Consider the following 21369-nt stretch of genomic DNA (forward strand, 5'->3'; position numbering starts at 1 on the left):
TGAGGGACCAGTGGTATGTTGCTTGAGGTTTCTGACCCTCCTGCCCGGTGATAGTTATGAGAAGATTGTGTGGCCTGTACGGTGGGGATCTTTGATGATGGACGTAACCTCCTTGAGGCATCTCCTCCTTTACTTACTACCAATGGTGAAAAGGGATGTGGCATGATATATTGGGCAGAGTCCACTACTCTTTGATGTTCCTGTGCTTTCAAGTTGCCAGACCAGACCACGATAGAACCAGTCAGGATACGTTCTACAGTGTACCTATAGAAGTTTGTAAGAGAGTTCAGTGTCATGCCGAGCTTCCTCAAACATCTAAGAAAGTAAAGAGACTGGCATGCCTTCCTTGTGATTGTATTTGTGGTGGAGCCAGAGCAGGACATCCAAAATGTTAACACCCAGGAATTTAAAGCTGCAGAGTTGTGGAGGTTCGATCATTGGCAACTTAAAGATAGAGGTACTGAGGCTATGGGAAACAGGCACAGAAGGGGAGATGAGGCCTGGGGTAAAACAGTCACAATCACAGTAACTGGCAGGGCAGGCTCGAAGGGATAAGTGCTGAACACGAGTTCATGGTAACGTCGTAGTTAGTGTAACACCTTACAGCTCCAAAGAGGGTTCAATTCCTGCCACTGTCTGTAAGGATTTGTGCATTCTCCCTGCGAATGTGTGGGGTTCCTCTGGGTGCTCTGCTTTCCTCCCACAGTCCAAATTGGACTGCAAATGGATATCCAATTACAGGTCAAGGTTAGGGTTAGTAAGTTATTGGCGCCAGAGTAACCGTGGCTCTTGCAGGCTGCCCCCAGCACATCCTTGGTCATTGATGCAAACAAAATAGTTCACTGTTTTGCGAAGGTTTGATGTACATGTGACAAATAAAGTTCGGCTTTAATCTTCCTGATTTCTTATACTCTCATACAAACCGAAGTCCAGTTCTGGGGCTCAAATGAAGAGATTGAAAGAAATCAGAATCAAGGACAAGTTTATTAGCACTGACGTATGTCATGAAATGTGCTGTTATGAGTCAGCTGTACGGTGGAAGACATAAAATATTACTATATCTTCCAAAATAAATAAATAAACAACGTGAAGAGGGAAAAGCAAGGGAATCTTCATGGGTTCATGGACCATTTAGAATTAGACCATAAGAGCATAAGGCATAGAAGCAAAATTCAGCCATCTGGCCCATCGAGTCTACTCCGCTATTTAATCATGGCTGATCCTTTTTTCTATCTCCTCCTCAACCCCAGTTCCTGGCCTTCTCCCCGTAACCTTTGAAGCCATGTCCAATCAAGAACCTATCAATCTCTGCCTTAAATACACCCAACAGCCTGGCCTCCACAGCTGCATGTGGCAACAAATTCCACAACTTCGCCACCCTTTGGCTAAAGGAATTCTGATGGCAGAAGCAAAGAGGCATTGAGTGTGGGTGGGTCTTCAGGCTCCTGTACCTCCTCCCTGATGGTAGTAACGAGAAGTGGGCATGTCCCAGATGGTGAGGGCCCTTAATGGTGAATGCCGCCTTTCTAAGGCATCGCTGTTTGAAGATGTCCTCGACGGTGGGGACACTTGTGCTCATGTTGAAGCTTGCCGAGAGTACAAGGTTCTGTAGCCCCTTTTAATCCTGTGCATTGGACTCATAAGTTGTACATTACGGTATGAAATCAAGTGGGTTAAATGACCAATGCTTTACCAAGACCGAAGCGCTCATTTGTGAAGAGTTCTTGTTTTACAGAGCAGCATCACAAATATATCCCAGAAGATTCATCAACTTATGAGAGGGTCGGCCGTCCCTTCTCACTCCACTATGGAACTGGCAGCCTCTCTGGAGTAATGGCAACAGACACGGTGAACGTGAGTAATTATTCTAAGATGTGACCTGATACTTCAGATGGGATTCCCATGTGCCCAGAAGTTGGACTAACCCTTGCTTGGTATAGTAAATTTGTTCTGCGCTAATATTCAATTGGGATAAAGCAATAAAATATAGCAACAGTGGGAAAAATTATCTTTGATATATCATTTGGGTGGGTTTCCCCTGATGGCCGCTTTAAAATGCGACCTGCACATTTCTCTTTGGTAATGGCCTGCGGAGATTGCAGCTGCCATGTCCTTGCTACCAAGAATCATGGGAAGTGAGTCATAGCTGTTGATCTCTTTCCATGATGGCCACCATGCAGCAGCATTTATTATCCATTATCATCATCATATGTGTTGCATCATATGACATCATCATTATGTGCCATGTCATATGACTAGGGTGATCACGATCTTTCCATGACCATGATTGATCTTGGGAATTTTTTCTGCAGAAGTCGTTTTTCATTGCCTTCTTCTGGGGCAGTGTCTTTACAAGGCGGGTGATCCCACCCATTGTCAATACTCCTCAGAGTTTGTTGCCTGGAGTCAGTGGTTGCAGACGCACCAGCTGCCCATGTGACCATCCACCACCTGCTCCCATGGCTTCACGTGACCCTGATCAGAGGTGTGGGGGAGGGCTAAGCAAGTGCTACCCCTTAAGGGTGACTTTCAGACTAGCAGAGCTAATGCCTTACACCTTCTTTGGTCGAGACCTACCTCCACCCCACCACCCAAAGAGTTTTAGGTGCAGTTCTGGATATCCAATTACAGAAACGTGGAGGATTTACAGGCGGATCAGAAGAGGTTCACCAGGATGCTGCCTGGATTAGAGAGTATCAGCTACAAGAAGGGATCGGGCAAAATTGAGTTGTTTTCTCAGGCGCATCAGAGGCTGAATGAAGACTTTATAAAATAATGAGACGCAAAAACAGGGGAGATTGTCAGTTTTTGTTCACAGTGTAGAAATGCCAAGTGCTAGAAGGATGGGCATTTAAGGTGAGAGAATGGAAGTTTAAAGGAAATAGGAGGGGTCTGTTATAGCAAAGTGTTGGAATTAGCGCCCGAAGATGGTTGTGCAGTCTAGCAGTGAGTGATTGCCTTGTATGTTTTTATTTGATCAGAAGACCTTGTTGTATATTGGTAATGCAGAATGCTGCAAGTCTGGTTTGCTGGTTTATTGGCGAGACCGATGGCAGGGGAGCTGCGTGGTCTAGGTGTCATGTCGCTGGGTCACCTGTCGCAGCCCGCCAGGAGAAGTGATCCTGGAGGCGGTGTGGCGTGGGGAGAGGTGACTGGCCCCTCCTGTCGACACTGCCCTCCAGTGTTTGATTGGTTGAAGATAAGCTGGATTGTGTTCATCGACAGATTACTATAGGCTTGTTCTTGCTGACAGCATCCATGCACGGCAACCCACAGGTCATGACTCAGGGACTTGGGCATTATTATATCTTTTTTGTGTGATTGCACACTCACTGCTAAATCATAAGTGTCTGTTGTTTTTAAAGAGCAAACACGAGGAAATCTGCAGATGCTGGAAATTCACACAACACACACAAAATGCTGGTGGAACACAGCAGGCCAGGCAGCATCTATAGGGAGAAGCACTGTCGACGTTTTGGGCCGAGACCCTTCGTCAAGACTAACTGAAAGGAGAGATAGTAAGAGATTTGAAAGTAGGAAGGGGAGGGGGAAATGCGAAATGATAGGAGAAGACTGGAGGGGGTGGGGTGAAGCTAAGAGCTGGAAAGGTGATTGGCAAAAGGGATACAGAGCTGGAGAAGGGAAAGGATCATGGGACGAGAGGCCTCGGGAGAAAGAAAGGGGGAGGGGAGCACCAGAGGGAGATGGAGAACAGGCAGAGTGATGGGCAGAGAGAGAGAAAAAAAAACAACTAAATATGTCAAGGATGGGGTAAGAAGGGGAGGAGGGGCATTAACGGAAGTTAGAGAAGTCAATGTTCATGCCATCAGGTTGGAGGCTACCCAGCCGGTTTATAAAGTGTTGTGGATGAGAGCATTAAAAGAAATTGGCAATTTGGTGCCTATTGTGGAGGTGGTGCCTTTGCATTGGACAAGTTGAGATGTTTGCTACTATTCAATGACATACTTCCGCAGAATGTTCCCCCACCAAGACCTGGCCAAAGTTTCTCCTTCAACCAATATGTCTGAAATTGGCTGTTGTTGCTGTGTTTTACACCTTGGCCCTAGAGGAATGCTACTTCATTTGGACGTTATCATGGGTAAACCAGCTGGTAGTGTAGTCACATGAACACTGGATTTCAAGGCAAGTGGTCTTTGGTTCGAATTCGGCCGGCTCTATTCACACTTTCCAAATGTGCTGGGTTGAGTGTCGAGCTCGCAACTTGGCCTCGTCACAAAGCAGACAAAATGATCAAGAAACAGTCGTGTGGTTGCATGGTGCAACACAAAGAGTGCAGAGGAATACAGACAAGTATGCATGGATATTCATGTGTGATTGAATAGCAATTAAACGTGAAGTTGAATTTTTTTTTTATAGAGAGACGTGGATGCCTGGAAAGTGCTGCTAAGGAAGGGTGGAGGCACGTACAACAACAGTGATTAAGAATCAATTAGACAAGCATATGAACATGCAGGGTGTGTGGATCATATGCAGTTCCCTGACCTTAAGCTCTCTAATCCAGTCCGGTTCATAATGGCATTCAAGAGGCTTTTAAATTAGACACATGAAATGCAGAGAATAGAGAGATGGGGATCCTGTGCAGGCAGAACGGTTTAGTTTAATTTAGTGCTTAGCTTGGCACAGACATTTTATCCTCTGTTTTTTTTTGTTTTATGTTCTATGTTCAGAATCTCCAGATCTGCATTTACCTCTCTCCATGCAGAGAACACCACAGACTAACTAATAAAACTTTGCATTTGTCGTCCTACCCAGTAGATGAGAGCATTAAAAAAATTGGCAATTTGGTGCCTATTGTGGAGGTGATGCCTTTGCATTGGACAAGTTGAGATGTTTGCTACTATTCAATGACATACTTCCGCAGAATGGTCCCCCACCAAGACCTGGCCAACGTTTCTCCTTCAACCAATATGTCTGAAATTGGCTGCACCGTTTCCAACATTAGAAGTTAGTGTCCTAATGAGAGAGTTACCTAATCACTACTGTTTCCTCCTGCACTTAGATTGAAGGCTTCTCTGTTGTGGACCAGATGTTTGGGGAAAGCGTGACGGAGCCAGGCACCACGTTTGAGTACTCCCCATTCGATGGTATCTTGGGTCTGGCCTACCCGTCCATCGCTGTAGCAGATGCCACACCTGTGTTCGACAACATGATGGCCCAGAACCTGGTGGAGCAGCCGCTGTTCTCTGTGTTCCTGTCCAGGTAGGACTCTCCAGTAATGCGTTTTGTGCTCAACCACTTGCTGGAACACTTACGTGCACTCTGATTGCAATGTATCTAGATTTTTGATATCTGAAGTTATGGGACAATAGGCGACCGTAGTGATCTGGAGTTTGGAGTTCAATACTGGTGCTGTCTCCCTGTGAGTCTGTGGGTTAACTTTGGGTTCTCTAGTCTCCTTCCATAGTCCAATGACATACCAATTAGTAGGTTAATTAGTAAATTGTCCTGTGATTACTTACTTACCTACTGCCCATTATGTCACTTGCATTTAGGGCAGCAATGAAGGTTCTCCATCTCTGTCCACACCATCGCACAGGAGGGTTCTTCATTGCTGTTTCCATAACAATTTTTTTTCGACCAGTTATGGTTGTTAACCCTGAGCTAAACTCCTGAACCTGGAGGACTGGTGGACCACTCTTAGTCTGACCTCTACCCTTTGACCTGCTTGGCATGGGTGAAGGTACCAAGAGCCAAAGCACAAGGCCGTGACTCCAGTCACCATAACACTCCGGGTCATTGAGGTACACAAGCCTCCAAACCCTTTGACAAGATTGTGGTCCTCTTGGAGGGTTCTGCAATTAAGCTAGGGTTAAATAGTTGAATTGGTGGGTGGTGCTCTGCACTGTATCTCTAGATAAATAAATAAATAAACAAACAAACAATTTCTGTATGGCATAAGAATGCAAATTCCCCTACACCTTTCATACTTAAAGTGCTGCCTAATGGACAGAAAAGTGCCAGAGGGATATGGACTAAACACAGGTAAGTGTGACTAACTCAGATAGTCATCTTGCTTGGCATGAAGAGGTTGGGCTGAAAGGGTTGGTCAATGCTATGACTCTTGTTACCAGCTGTCCAATGCCTTTGGACAACATGTACAGATAACTCACAAACAGAACTCATAAAGTAATATCACCACTAATAAATAATATAATAATAACAAATAATATGGTACATTGGTGACACAAGTTAAAAAGTAAACGGTATAGCGTTTCATGTGCTTCATGAATGTTATTTATTTAGCAATACAGAGCAAAGTTGGCTCTTCCAGACCTTCAAGTCATGTCACACAGCCCCTGACACACCCAATTAAATCTACTCTAACCACAGAACAATTTACAATGAGCAGTTAACCTACCCTTTACGTCTGTGGGAGGAAACCAGCGCATCTGGGGAAAACCCACGCATTTCACACGGAGGATGTACGGACTCCTCACAGAACAATGTTGGAATTGAACTCTGAACTCTGGAATGCTGTGAGCTGTAATAGCGTCGCACTAACCGTTATGCTACCGTGGAGCCCAAGGTGATGAGTCCTGGGTGGTGGCAGGAAGTTCCATCGTCTCACAGCCTGGGGGGGAAGGGTCTCCTAACAGTTCTTGCCTTGATGCTACAGTGTATGTAGGCCTCCGTTAGTCTAGATAGACCATGGATTTGCACCTTGGAGGGTTTCCAGGTCACAAGCCTGGGCAAGGTATTTTTTTTATGGAAGACCGGCAGTTGCCCAAGCTGCAAGTCTCCCCTCTCCACGCCACCGATGTTGTCCAAGGGAAGGGCATTAGATGCTACAGTACCTCCTGCCTGATAGTAGAGGGTCAAAGAGATTGTTGGACTGCTGGTAGGGATCATTGACAATGCTAAGGCCCTTCGTATGCAGTGGTCCTGATAAATATCTTTGATCAGCGGAAGAAAGGCTTCAATGAGCAGACTTCACAATCCTTTGTAGAGTCTTGTGGTCAGATGTCTTGCAATTCTACTACCAGATGGTCTTGCAACTAGCCAGGACATTCTTGATGGTGCTCCTGTAAAAATTTGGTTCAAAGTTGGCCTCATTCACCTTAATATTCTCAGGAAGTGGAGATGACCTTTTCCCTCTGTCCCCCAACCCAGCTACCCACACACCCACACAGAGAGCTCTCCAAAACCAGGCAGGCCTCTGGGCCTCCAGTGGATTTGCAATAAGTCTCCAACTTTGCCAGTGGGCCTTAGACACATAGACCTAGGGCCTTCGGTTATCGGGCCTTGACTTTTGGACTTCCAATCGCCCTTTGTTTTTTAACTTTTGGCATCTACTACCTGATGAAGGTTGGGCCATATTTACCCTTTTGGGGCACCATGGTAGCATTGTAGTGAGTATGACACTATTACAACTAGGGGCATTGGAGTTGGGAGTTCAGTTCCAGTGTCCCCTGTAATAAGTTTCTATGTTCTCCCCGCGAGTGTGTGGGTTTTCTCTGGGTGATCGGGTTTCCTCCCACATTCCAAAGAGGTAAGGTTAGTAGGTTAATTGTAAATTGTCCTTTGTTTAGGCTAGGGATGAAACAGTGTGTTGTTACGCGGCATGCCTCATTAGGCTGGAAAGGGGCCTGTTCCACACTGTACATCGAAATAAAAATTAGAATAAATTAAATTAAGAAAGCTTTACTATGAATAGCATTCAGATTTTAACCGTTTCTCTTCCTGTTTCTTTCTCCCTCCAGGGATGACGGGAAGGGAAGTGAAATAATTTTCGGTGGATTTGATCCTGCACATTTCGTTGGGGAACTCAACTGGATTCCTGTGACTAAGCAAGGGTACTGGCAAATCCAGCTGGATGGGTAAGTGCAGGCACCGCTTACACAGAAAACCAGGCTGAAACTCAGGGCCAGCCCCAAGGGATTGCTGACCTATCAGAGAGGCCAGCTTCGAGTCCAGGGACATGAATGCCTCGGCGATGTGCTGATACAAGGCAGCATGGCAACGTACCAGCTAGCGTACCGCGTTAGAGCATTGGCTGTGAAATTGGGGTTCGATTCCTCCCGCTGACCGTGTGTTCTCCCCATGACCATGCAGATAACCTCTATGTTCTCCAGTTTCCTCCCACATCCCAAAAACAAAAAAAAGACAAAGCAAGGATGTAATGCTGTGGCTTTATAAAGCACTGGTGAGGCCTCACTTGGAGTATTGTGAGTTTTGAAAATGATTCCAGGTTTGAAAGGCTTGTCATATGAGAAGAGTCTGATGGCTCTGAGCCTCGACTCACTGGAATTCAGAGTAATGAGGGTTGATCTAATTGAAACCTGTTGAATGTTGAAAGGCCTCGTTAGAGTGGATGTGGAGTGGATGTTTTCTATAGTGGAAGAGTCTAAGACCAGAGGACGCAGCCTCAGAATAGAGGGATATCCTTTTAGGTTGGAGGCGAGGAGGAATTTCTTTAGCCATAGAGTGGTGAATCTGTGGAATTTGTTGCCACAGGCAGATGTGGAGGCCATATCATTGGGTATATTTAAGGCAGATGTTGAGAGATTCTTGATTAGTCAGGGCATGAAGAAATACCAGGAGAAGGCAGGAGATTGGGACTGAGAAAGAAAATGTATCAGCCATGATGAAATGGGCGAGCAGACTCAATGGGCCAAATGGCCTAGTTCTGCTCCTATATCTTATGGTCTTATGATTTTATAGGTTAGAGTTAGTGAGTTGTGGGTGCAGACTCACTGGGCCAAATGGCCTAATTCTACCCCTCTATCTTATCTTATGATTTTATAGGTTAGAGTTAGTGAGTTGTGGGCATACCATGTTGGTGCTTGAAATGTGGCTCCACTTATAGGCTGCCCACTACAAACCTCACTGATTTGATCTGATGCAATTTAGACTGTTATTAACCTTAACAATCGGGCTCTTGAACCAGAGGGGATAACTTCACTCAATGTCACTCACCCTATCACTGAACTGGACTCACTTTCAAAGACTCTTCATCTCATGTTCTTGATATTTATTGCTCACCTCTTTCCTGATGGTAACAATGAGAAGAGGGCATGTCTTGGGTGCTGGGGCTCCTTAATGGTGGATGCCATCTTTTTGAGGCATTGCTCCCTGAAGATATCTTGGATACTACAGAGGCTAGTGCCCATGATAGAGCTGACTAGTTTTGCAACTCCCTGCAGCTTACTTCGATTCTGTGCAATAACCTTCCCCATACTAAATGGTGATGCAGCAGGTTAGAATGCTCTCCACAGTACATCTGTAGAAATTTGTGAGTGTTTTTGCTGACATGCCAAATTTCCTCAAACTCCTAATGCTATTGATTTAATGGGAGCTTGATGGCTATTGCATACCAGGCATTACAGTGCTGACCACAGTTCAAAAGTGCTTCATTAACTGTAAAATGCCTTGGAACTAGTGAAAGCACTTTAAATATGAGACTTCAGTAAATGCTATTGATGTGCTACACTGTGTTTCTGCATAGGGAGATGTAGTTTTAGCCTAAGCCACTAGATGGCAGTAGATCCCCGGACAGGGAAGTGGGCAGCCAGTTGTATGATAGAACTGTGGAATGAAATAGCCAATTAACAGAGCAAGCATCTGCCAGGTCTTTAGAAGGTGTAATCTATTTCAATGCACACCCCCACTTTCCTTAATAATCTTTTAACTTCAATATCTTTACAATGTACATTATTCAGCGATCTGGGCGTCTTGACACGGCCACTGTTTAGGGCCCCTAATGAGAGGCATTGATCGTGTGGATAGTCAGAGGCTTTTCCCCATGGTTGAAATGGCTAGCACAAGAGGGCATAGTTTTAAGGTGCCCGGAAGTAGGTACTGAGGAGATGTCAGGGGTAAGTTTTTTACGCAGAGAGTGGTGAGTGCGTGGAATTGGCTGCCAGCAGCGGTGGGAGGCGGAAACGATAGGGTCTTTTAAGACACTCCTGGAGCTTAGAGGGCTATGGGTAAGCCTAGATAGTTAGATTAGGGTAGATTCTAACTATCTTAGAACTTAGATAGTTCTAAGGTAAGGACATATTCAGCAGAGCTTTGTGGGCTGAAAGGCCTGTATTGTGTTGTAGGTTTTCTATGTTTCTACCAGAAAGGCCATTTCTTAGGGCAACCAAGGGGGCTGGAGGGTTGTGGATGTGCAGTTGGAGAAATGGGGCTTGTTTTGATTTAGTTGCTTTGTCGCTTGTGGTGTCCGGTGTTGTCCCGGGCATGGGGATGCTACGCCATGTGTGGTGACGAACTTGGGCTGCCCCCAGCCCACCCTTGGGTGACTTGATTGGTAATGAAAACAACATATTTTACTGTTTGTTGTGACATAGGTGTGATAAATAAATGAATCGGATTGGAATCTGAACCTTGAATCTTCGGGTTGGAGTAAAGATGTTGTGGAGTAAAAACTCTGTGACCATTCTGTTGTGTGCCTGCTGTACCTAATAAAGTGGCCACTACGATGTGCGTCCATGATCTTCTGCTGCTGTAGCCCAGCCACTTCAAAGTTCTAAGTGTCATGCATTCGAGGTACTCTTCTGCACACCACTGTTGCAATACGTTACTGTCCCCTTCCTGTCCACCTGAACCAGTCTGGACATTTTCAATGTCAGGTTCAAGTTTATTGGTCATCTGCCTGTATATGCTTTTTGCAGCACGTTCACGATCTGAGTCAGGTAAAGATACTGGTGCTATGGAAGTCTTCCTGCTTGGTTCCTATACCCAAGACGGGGACTCCATCTGAACTTAATGACTACAGATTAATTGCCCTCACATCTCAGGTGGTGAAGGTGCTGGAAAGGCAGGTCCTGACTTACCTAGGACTGCCGGTGAGATCTTCATTGGACCCTCTACAGTTTGCCTCCCAGCCTCATGAGGGAGTGGATGATGCAATCATCTACCTACTGCAGAGAGTTCACTTCCACCTGGATGATGCTGGTGGCATTGTGAGAGCCACATATTCTGATTTCTCTAGTGCCTTTAATATAATGCAGCCACTTCTTTTGAGTGAGACGCTGTAAAGCATGGGTGAAGACAAATCCACTATCTCCTGGATTTCTGACTACCTGACAGATAGACCCCAGTTTGTACGGCTGAATGGTTCTCTGTCTGAGATGGTGGAGGGTGGCACTGGAGCGCCACAAGGGACTGTCCCATCTCCGTTTCTGTTCATACTGTAGACCTCAGACTTTCAGTCTTGCCAATTGCAGAAGTTCTTTGATGACTCTGCAGTGATTGGGTGTATCAGAGATGGGCAGGCCTTGGAGAACATAGGACTGGTGGACAAAGTTGTGGAGTTGATGCACCATCAATAACTCACTCTGAGACGTAAGGCGAGATATCGGCTTTTATTGACTGGAAGAAGGAACCAGGAGTGAGTGACCATCATACTATGTCCTGGAGACTGAGGCCGAGCGTCAGGCCTCAGATCGCCTTTATACAGGGGCCTGTGGGAGGAGCCACAGGAGCAGTCAGCAGGGGGCGTGTCCAGACAGGCACATAGTCCACCACAGGAGTGGTGTGGGAGGAATCACCTGCTCCAGAATGTGGCCAAAACCAGGAAGATGATGATTGATTTTAGGAGGAGGAGGACGGTGACGAGTCCAGGTTACAATCTGGGAGATGGAGTTGTGGTGGTGGAGGAGTACAAATACATGAGTGTTCACCTCGACAACAGACTTGACTGGAGAACCAACACCAAGGCTGTTTTTCAAGAAGGGGATGAGCAGACTCTATTTTCTAAGGGAGCTGAGATCCTTCAACATGAGCAGCAGGATGTTGGAGATCTCTTACCAGTCTTGTAGCAAGTCAGTCCTCTTTGAGGCTTTATGTTGGGGGAGCAGCATCGGCGCTGGAGATGCAAAAAGACTAAATAAAATCATCAATAAGGCTGGATCCGTCCTTGGCAACAGCCCAGACTCTTTAGAGTTAGTGGTGGAGAGGAGGTCACTAAACAAACTGTTGTCCATTATGGACAATTTGGCACATCCTCTCCATGACCGACTGAATAAGCAGCAGAGTACTCTTTCGAAAAGACTCATTCAGCTCCGCCATCACAGGGACTGTTACAGAAAACATTTTCTACTAATATGCAATAAGCATAACCAACAGTTCATCTCTGTGCGACAGGAGAACACACATCGGAGTACAATAGTCTCTGCTTTATTATTTCCTACATTATTATTGCACATTGGTTAATTATTATTGTGTATATTATTATTATTATTATTATTATTGTTGTTGTTGTTGTTATTATCATTATTTATTATTATTACTAAGTGTGTCTTTAAATGTTGTTGCTGTAACAAAATAATTTTCCACTCGGGATCAATAAAGTACTTATTATTATTATATTCAACCAAACAAAACAACATTCCCCTGCACCCATAAAACATATATCACACACAGCACATAAACCAAAATATTACTATAAATAAGTTAATAAAATATTATTCAAAGTGCATTTAGTGCACAGAACCAGTAAACAATAAACAGCTCGCAATCATAATGTTTGTGAGTGGTGGCAGGGTATTTGTTAGTCTCACAGGCTGAGAGATAAAGCTGGTTCCCAGTTCGGTGGTTCTAGTCCTGATGCTCATGTACCTCCTTCCTGATGGCAGTGGGTCAAAGAGATGGGTGGGTGGTATTGACCCTCAACAGTGCTCAGGCCCTTTGTATATAATGCTCCCTGTAGATGTCCCAAATAGCAAGAATGGAAGCCCCGCTGATCCCCTCGGTGGCTTTTTCTGTCCTCCGTAGGGTCTTATGGTCCAATGCCTTGTAGCTTCCGTACCACGCTATGATGCAGCCAGACAGCACACTCTCAATGGCGCTCCTGTAGAAAGTTGTTAGAAAGGGGGTGGGGAACCTTTTATGCCCCAGTCTCCTCAGATTGTGTAGACACTGCTGTGACCTCTTGACTAATGAGGCGGAGTTGTGGGTCCTGGTTAGAATGCCATTCTGAGCACACCAAGGAACTTTGTGCTCTACACTCTCTCTCCACGGCAGAGCCATTGACATGCAATGGCAAGTGGTCGACCTGCATCTTCCTGAAGTCCACAATCATTTCCTTTGCCTTGTCCACGCTGAGACACAGGTTGTTGATCTCACACCATTTGACGAGCCTGTATGCTGACTCATCGTTGTTGCTAATGAGGCCCGCCGCTGTGGTATCATCAGCGAGGTTGGTGGTGCGGTTTGACGGGGATCTAGCAGTGCAGTCATGAGTCAGCAGCAGGGTGAGCACGCAATCTTGGGGGGCACCAGTGGTTAGCATGAGAGAGCTTGTAAAGTTTGCCAACTCGGACTAGCTGGGGTCTTTCCATCAAGAAATCCAAGATCCGGTTACGGTGAGGACCTCTGACCTCCCTCATTAATAAGATGTTTTCACTCACAGAACTGCTGCTCACTGGATGTATTTTGCTTTTTGCACCGTTCTCTGTAAACTCTGGAGCCTGTTGTGCATGAAAATCCCAGGTGTGCACAGTTTCAGAGATACTCAAACCACCCCATCTGGCACCAACAATCATTCCATGGTCAAAGTCACTTAGGGCACATTTCTTTCCTATTCTGATGTTTGGTTCTGAGCAACAACTGTACCTCTTGACTACATCTGCATGCTTTAAATGCATTGTTGCTAATTAGGTATTTGCATTAGCAAGCAGATGTACAGGAGTACCTAACAAAGTGGACACAGAGTGTTGTTTCTTTCAGAACAACTTGTGCATCAGGGAGACATGTAAAACAATACAATGGCTTTGATTTGTAGTCATTATCACCCAGGATGGCTATAATATCTGATTTTAAGTAAACATGGTCCCAGCAGGAATTTAAGTCAACTTTCTGGTCTGTTAGTTGAGGTTTACCAGTGACTTGGCTGAATATCTGACCAAGGGTGTAAATTTTCCCTTGTACAATTCTGATCCATCATCATCATTATGAGCTGTCTTGTATGATTTGACATCATCATTATGTGCTGTGTCATATGACATGGGCGATCATGGTTCCATGACCATGACTGTTCTTGGCAGAATTTTCTACAGAAGTAGTTAGCCATAGCCTTCTTCTGAGCAGTGTTTTTACAAGATGGGCGACCCCGTCCATTATCAATAGTCTTCAGAGATTGTCTGCCTGGCATCAGTGGTTGCATAACCAGGACCTGTGATCTGCACCAGCTGCTCAAATGACCATCCACCACCTGCTCCCAGATAGGGTAAATGCAAGCAGGTTTTCTTCCCCCCACTGAGATGGGGTGAGTCAAAGGTTAAGGATGAAAGGTGAATTGTTTGAGGTAAATATGAGGAGGAACGTCTTCTTTCAGAGAATGATGAGAGTGTGGAATGAGATGTCAGTGGAAGTAGTCAATGTGAGTTTGATCTCAACATTTAAGAGAAATATGGACGAGAGGGGTATGGAAGGCTCTATCCTGGATGCAGGGTGATGGGACCAGGCAGATTAATAGTTCTTTCTTTCTTTTTAAATCTTTTTATTAATTTTTAAGCAAACATAAATGAAACATGAATACAAAGAGTTTGAGAGTACATTGTTAATAGTTTAAGTAGGCATTCAAATATATAATAATCAATATATATATATATAACCTCCCAAACTCACAGTATTTATGAACAAAAGAAATAACCCCCCCTTCAAAAAAAGAGAAGAAAAAAAAAACACTAACCAACATGGGCCATTGCATAATGTCAGATATACACAGTAGTGCCAATAACTCTGAAACTCCATCCAAATAATTAAGGATAATAAAAGTGAGGTTTAGTGAAAGACTATTTAACTCATATGGTCTCCAAGTTTCTTCAAATTTAACTGAAGGATTAAAAACAACACTTCTAATTTTTTCTAAGCTCAAACAAGAGATAGTTTGAAAAAACCACTGAAATATAGTTGGATTAATTTCTTTCCAATTCAATAAAATAAATCTTCTAGCCATTAACATAACAAATGCGATCATTCATCGAGATGAAGAGGATAAACGACTATAATTCACCACTGGTAAACCAAAAATTGCAGTAATAGGATGCGGTTGGAAATTGATATTCAGAACTATTGAAATAATACTGAAAATACCTTTCCAATAATTTTGCAAACAAGGGCAAGACCAAAACATGTGGGTCAATGAAGCAACATCAGAATGACATCTGTCACAGGTTTGATTAACATAAGAATAAAATCGAGCAAGTTTATCCTCAGACATATGAGCTCTATGTACAACCTTAAATTGTATTAAGGCATGCTTAACACAAATAGAAGACGAATTGACTAATAGTAAAATTTTCTCCCACTGCTCAGTGGATATAAGACAATGAAGTTCTTTTTCCCATTCCTTCTTAATTTTTTCTGATACTTCTGGCTGTATTTTCATGATCATATTATAAATGACAGCTACTAAACCCTTTTGACAAGGATTCAGAGCTAAAATTCTTTCCATACTGTCCAATGGACATAGTTTCGGAAAAGACTGTAACTCATTATACAAAAAAATTCTAACTTGCAAATATCTAAAAAAATGAGTTTTAGGTAAATTATATTTATTAGATAGCTGTTCAAAGGACATAAAGCTAGCATCCAAAAACAAATCATGAAAACATGTTATAAGATTAACAGTTCATCTTGGACTAAAGGGGCCAAAGGTCCAGTGTCTGTTGCTGTAGCGTCCTATGACTCTCTGAGTCTATCAAACTTTTGGGGAAATGCATTGTGAATTCTGACTAAACATTTCATAAATAGTAGTTTCATTTTGCAACAACCCAAAATGGGAAGGTTTGAGTAATTCCATTGTTAGCTAAGACTGCTGACTGCATTGTTTTAGATGACCAAAACAGAACTGATGTGAATAATTTGTGTGTGATTAAGAGGAAAATTTATTTGTCATGTGCACATTGAAACATCAAAACGTACAGTGAAATGTGTTGTTCGCATCAAATCAGAGAGAATTTCCCTTTCCTCTCTGTACTCCTGAAGATAATAATTGGCTGGGATTAGAAGAGTTGTGATGGGTGCTAGTTCCTTTCATAGACTGCTTTTTGAGTTAGTCGTCAAAATCAAAGTTGAGTTTATTGTCTTACGCACAAGTTATATGTCTGTACAAGTGCAATGAAAAACTTATTTGCAGCAGCATCAAATTTATTTTTAAATTTTACTTAATTAGAGATACAGCAAGATATCCGGCCCAGTGACCCTGTGCTGTCCAATTATCTCCATATGACAATTAACCTACCAACCAGTACATCTTTGGATTGTGGGAGGAAACCAGAGCACCCGGACAAAACTGATACCGTCACAGGGAAAATATACAAACTCCTTACAGTCAGCGGCTGTTATGTTCTTTACACGTACCATGGGTTACTCATAAGGAAACATATTCTGGAAGAACCTAACTAGAACTTTTATTTAACAGCAAACAGCAACCACATTTTAATCACACAAGCTTCTTGATGTTTCTGTGCATGCTCAGAACTCTGTCCAATCATGTTCTGACATGTGACACGTGATATCACCACATCTTCCTTTCCTTAAAAAGAAAACAATTAGCAACATTAATCAAAACCAATGCATAACTTAACAAGTCTCTATCAGTCTCTCTGTGGGTTTACGAACACGAGTAGACCTTCTAAGTGTTTCACACAGTTATTGTGTTTTGTTGTTATTTTCATGCTTCGTCTGGTCTGCATCAGTTAACTGAAACTTTGAGGCTGGCTGTTTCTTGAGGTCTTTGCGAAGAAATCGCAATTCATTCATTAACTGTGATATCTTTTTTTTTATGCAGAGATTACATCATTTCAATAAAACTATTCAATTCCTTCACTTGTGCTTTCACTTCTTCAATTGGATCCTGATTCTTGTCACTCTTTGGCTTCAGATCGGTATTGTACTGTACCGGCAAGTTTGGTCTTGGTGGCAATGCTTTGTCAGATGCTGGTAACAAAGGGATGGGTCTGGGATTTTTCTTTATGACTTCTTTTACTTTAGCCGCGTTGGAATCAAATTCTGTTCTCTCTTGCTCTTTCATCCAGTCACTGTATTCTGACTCTGTGTCACTGTCCAGGACTAATACTCTTTTCACCAAATTCAGTCTCTCACAGGCAGATAAACCCAGTATTGACTGTACATTTTTTGGCACGACCACAACTGAAAGCGTGTGCTCAATATTCTTGTGTGATACTTTTGCCACACATGTTCCTTTAACTGGAATGTCTGCACCTGAATAGCCAGCCACTTTTATATTTGTCTGATGTAACTTTGGTCTTGGCTTTAATGCATTAAACTCAGATTCTGCAAGAACATTTACTTGTGCTCCAGTATCCAATTTAAACAGAATAATGTTTTGGTTCACTTGCAATGGCTTCCCCTCTGCCGTAAATATTGTAATCATGTCTGTTCTTATATATTGCATTGTACTGCTGCTACAAAGACAACAAATTTCATGACATATGCAGGCGATATTAAACCTGAGTCTGATCTTGATTATTGAACCTGGTGGTGTGGGACTACAGGCTTCTGTACCTCCTCCCCAATGGCAGCTGAGAGAAGGTGGCATGGCCTGGATAGTGGGAATCTCTGATGATGGATGTTCTTGAGGCAATGCCTCCTGTAGATGTGGGGAGGCGTGTGCCTGTGCGGTATTAGGCAGATTGCTATAAACGATACTAAAACATAAAAGAAAATAAATATTTGGATTTCTAAAGGCCCACATCATCCCATAATGCTTTATATTAATACAATTTTTTTTGTTTACTGTTGGAATGTAGGGAATGCAAGAGGCAATTTATACACAGCAAGATTCCACAGTGGACCTGAATAAAGACGAGATATTCGGCTTTTTACTGATGATTTGCCTGATAATCAAAGCTGAATTTGAGGTCAAAGTCAAGTTAATTGCCATAAGCACAGGTGCAATGTAAAACTTGCTTGCAGCAGCTTCACAGCTACGAGCATCAGAGACAGAATATTCACAACATTCAATTAAACATAAATTATGCACATATTTTGCAACAGGGAACACAATTAGAGCAATATAAATAAACATCCGTTTAGTTCAGTGTTTGAAGTGGTCGTAGTGTTGCTAAATTGTAGAGATTAGGGTTTTACAGGTTGGTTCAAGAACAGAATGGGTGAAAGGAAGTAGCTGTTCTTGAAACTGGTGGTGTGGGTCCTCAGGCTTCTGTACTGCCGGACTGAGAAGATGATGTGGTCCTCAGCAATTACCGTTGGTAAAGTTTTTACCTGCCTTTGGTATTTCATTAGCAGCTACTCCAACTGTGTTACCTCGACACTTTTACTTGTAAAGGTTTTTGTCGATTATAAAAGAGGAAATTACGACACGTTTGGATAGCAGTAGAAGGATCGGTCTGAGTCAGCATGGATTTATGAAGGGAAAATCATGATTGACTAATCTTCTGGAGTTTTTTGAGGATGTAACTATGAAAATGGACAAGGGAGAGCCAGTGGATGTAGTGTACCTGGACTTCCAGAAAGCTTTTGATAAAGTCCCACATAGGAGATTAGTGGGCAAAATTAGGGCACATGGTATTGGGGGCAGAGTACTGACATGGATTTAAAATTGGCTGGCTAACAGGAAACAAAGAGTAGTGATTAGCGGGTCCCTTTCGGAATGGCAGGCTGTGACCAGTGGGGTACCGCAAGGTTCGGTGCTGGGACCACAGCTGTTTACAATATACATTAATAATTTAGATGAAGGGATTAAAAGTAACATTAGCAAATTTGCTGATGACACAAAGCTGGGTGGCAGTGTGAAATGTCAGGAGGATGTTATGAGAATGCGGGGTGACTTGGACAGGTTGGGTGAGTGGACAAATGTATGGCAGATGCAGTTTAATGTGGATAAATGTGAGGTTATCCACTTTGGTGGCAAGAACAGGAAGGCAGATTACTATCTAAATGGAGTCAAGTTAGGAAAAGGGGAAGTACAACGAGATCTAGGTGTTCTTGTACATCAGTCAACGAAAGCAAGCATGCAGGTACAGCAGGCAGTGAAGAAAGCTAATGGCATGCTGGCCTTTATAACAAGAGGAATTGAGTATAGGAATAAAGAGGTCCTTCTGCAGCTGTACAGGGCCCTGGAGTATTGTGTGCAGTTTTGGTCTCCAAATTTGAGGAAGGACATTCTTGCTATTGAGGGAGTGCAGCGTAGGTTCACAAGGTTAATTCCTGGAATGGTGGGACTGTCATATGTTGAAAGATTTGAGCGACTGGGCTTGTATACACTGGAATTTAGAAAGATGAGAGGGGATCTGATTGAAACATATAAGATTATTAAGGGATTGGACACGCTGGAGGCAGGAAGCATGTTCCCAATGTTGGGTGAGTCCAGAACCAGAGGTCACAGTTTAAGAATAAGGGGTAGGCCTTTTAGAAGAGAGATGTGGAAAAACTTTTTCACCCAGAGAGTGGTGGATATGTGGAATGCTCTGCCCCAGAAGGCAGTGGAGGCCAAGTCTCTGGATGCATTCAAGAGAGAGTTAGATAGAGCTCTTATAGATAGTGGGGTCAAGGGATATGGGGAGAGGGCAGGAACAGGGTACTGATTGTGTATGATCAGCCGTGATCACAGTGAATGGCGGTGCTGGCTAGAAGGGCTGAATGGCCTACTCCTGCACCTACTGTCTATTGTCTATTGTGCTTAGCTGCGACTTTCAGATTGGCTCTGTTCTGTTCACCCACCTACATCTTCAGCCCGGATCTCCAGCGACCTCAGCTGTCATGTGTCAGCCATTCACTTTCATCGCAAAGAACAGTGGTTAGCTTTTGTTATGTCAGCGTCTTTTAGGTCGAATGTGGTGAACATTGTTTCTGTTCACAGTCCACACGTGCTTCCTCTGCACGGTGAGAGTATGCATGCTTTGGAAAATTTGATCATCTGCCTTTGAGACCATAGTTTCATTTGGTTTGCCCTACTCTCTGCTTATTGCTATGAACCTTGTGTAGCACAGACCACATTTCTGTCACTTTTCCCACCTGAATCTGTTCAGACAGTACATTTCTCCAACGGTGATAATGAATTTTCAAAGCAGTGTTCAATTTCCAACAGATATGTGTTATCTCTTGCCCCGTACAGTCACCGTGGCACGGTTCAGACTGCCTCAATTGAATGCCTTCACTTTCTAATACCAGGGCTTGCCCATCTTTAAGTTCATTCTCAAAAGGCTTGCTTCACCTCTGAGAGCAAAGCATTGACGTATCGCAGCAGTGTAAGAGACCATTCTGTCTATCGTCAATGCTAGCACCCTGCTGAGTAACTCCATCAGCCCCAATCCCCCTTCTCCTGAGTTTGTCGTGGCTTTGCAGCTGAATGCTGTCCACTGGCACGTCGCAAATACAGCAAGGTGGGGCTCTCTTACCTCTTCACACTGAGAGGGGAGGACCCTGCATAAAATCTCTCGACCTTTTGCTCACATAATGTAAGTGAAAGAAAAACGGCCACGTTTGAAGGTCAAAGTTCAAAGTAAATTTATTATCAAGGTCCCCACATACCAGTTTGAGATTCATTTTCTTGCAGGCATTCACAGTAGAACAGAGAAATGCAACAGAATCGATGCAAAAATTGTTCTCACTGACAAGCAACTGATGGGCAAAATGAGACAACTTGTGCAAATATAAAATGATTATTAATAACTAAAATACTAAATAAATAATACTAAGAACATATCAATATAATGTCAAACATATTAGCAAACAGAACAAATTGATAGATTTTAACTTGGTTTATTATCCCAATATGTACTGAGGTTCAGAGAAGAACTTTGTTTTGCATGCCATCCATACAGATCACTTCATCACCTCTGTACATCTGGGTAGTACAAGGGAAAACATTAATAGAATGCAGAATGAAGTTACACTTACAGGGAAAGTGAAGTTCAGGTAGACAATAAGATGAAAGGTCATAATGAGGTAAATTGGTCAAGAGTCTATCTTATCCAGCAAGAGGTCCATTCTGTTCTTGAGCCTAGTAGTTTGTGCTTTCCTGTTTTTGTATCTCCTGCTGCATGGGAGGGATGAGAAGAGAGAGTGTCCAGGGTGGGTGAGGTCTTTGATTATGTTGGCAGCTGTACCAAACTAGTGAGAGGCCGAGGCAGTGTTCACGGAGAGGAGGTTGGGGCTCAGCGAATGGTAACGCAGGAATTACATTTGCATTATATTCGCTGGAATAAGCATACTCTTGCTGGGGTTCTGAAGAATGAGAAGTAGTCTCATTGAAATATATTAAAAAACATGCAAGATGCAGGAGAGACTTTTCCTCATGGGTGGAAAATCCAGAGCACGGATTCAGGATAAAGAATCGATCACTTAGAGCTGAAATGTGGAGAAATTCCATGACTCAAATTGTAAACCTTTGTAGCTGTCAGGCTATTGAAT

At 43.4% G+C, this 21369-nt stretch overlaps 1 protein-coding gene across 2 annotated transcripts in view; it reads left to right on the plus strand.

The window, feature by feature from the left end:
* The window catches only part of LOC132381011 (cathepsin E-A-like), a 44725-nt gene that overhangs the window by 11615 nt on the left and 11741 nt on the right, over positions 1-21369 (plus strand). For both annotated transcript variants that reach the window (XM_059950089.1, XM_059950090.1), the window contains exons 4-6: positions 1736-1854; positions 5021-5220; positions 7722-7838. In XM_059950089.1, coding sequence (XP_059806072.1) covers positions 1736-1854; positions 5021-5220; positions 7722-7838 — 436 coding nt within the window. The remainder of the gene's footprint in view (positions 1-1735; positions 1855-5020; positions 5221-7721; positions 7839-21369) is intronic.

Source organism: Hypanus sabinus, chromosome 25 (assembly GCF_030144855.1).
Source record: "Hypanus sabinus isolate sHypSab1 chromosome 25, sHypSab1.hap1, whole genome shotgun sequence".
Lineage (NCBI taxonomy): Eukaryota > Metazoa > Chordata > Chondrichthyes > Myliobatiformes > Dasyatidae > Hypanus > Hypanus sabinus.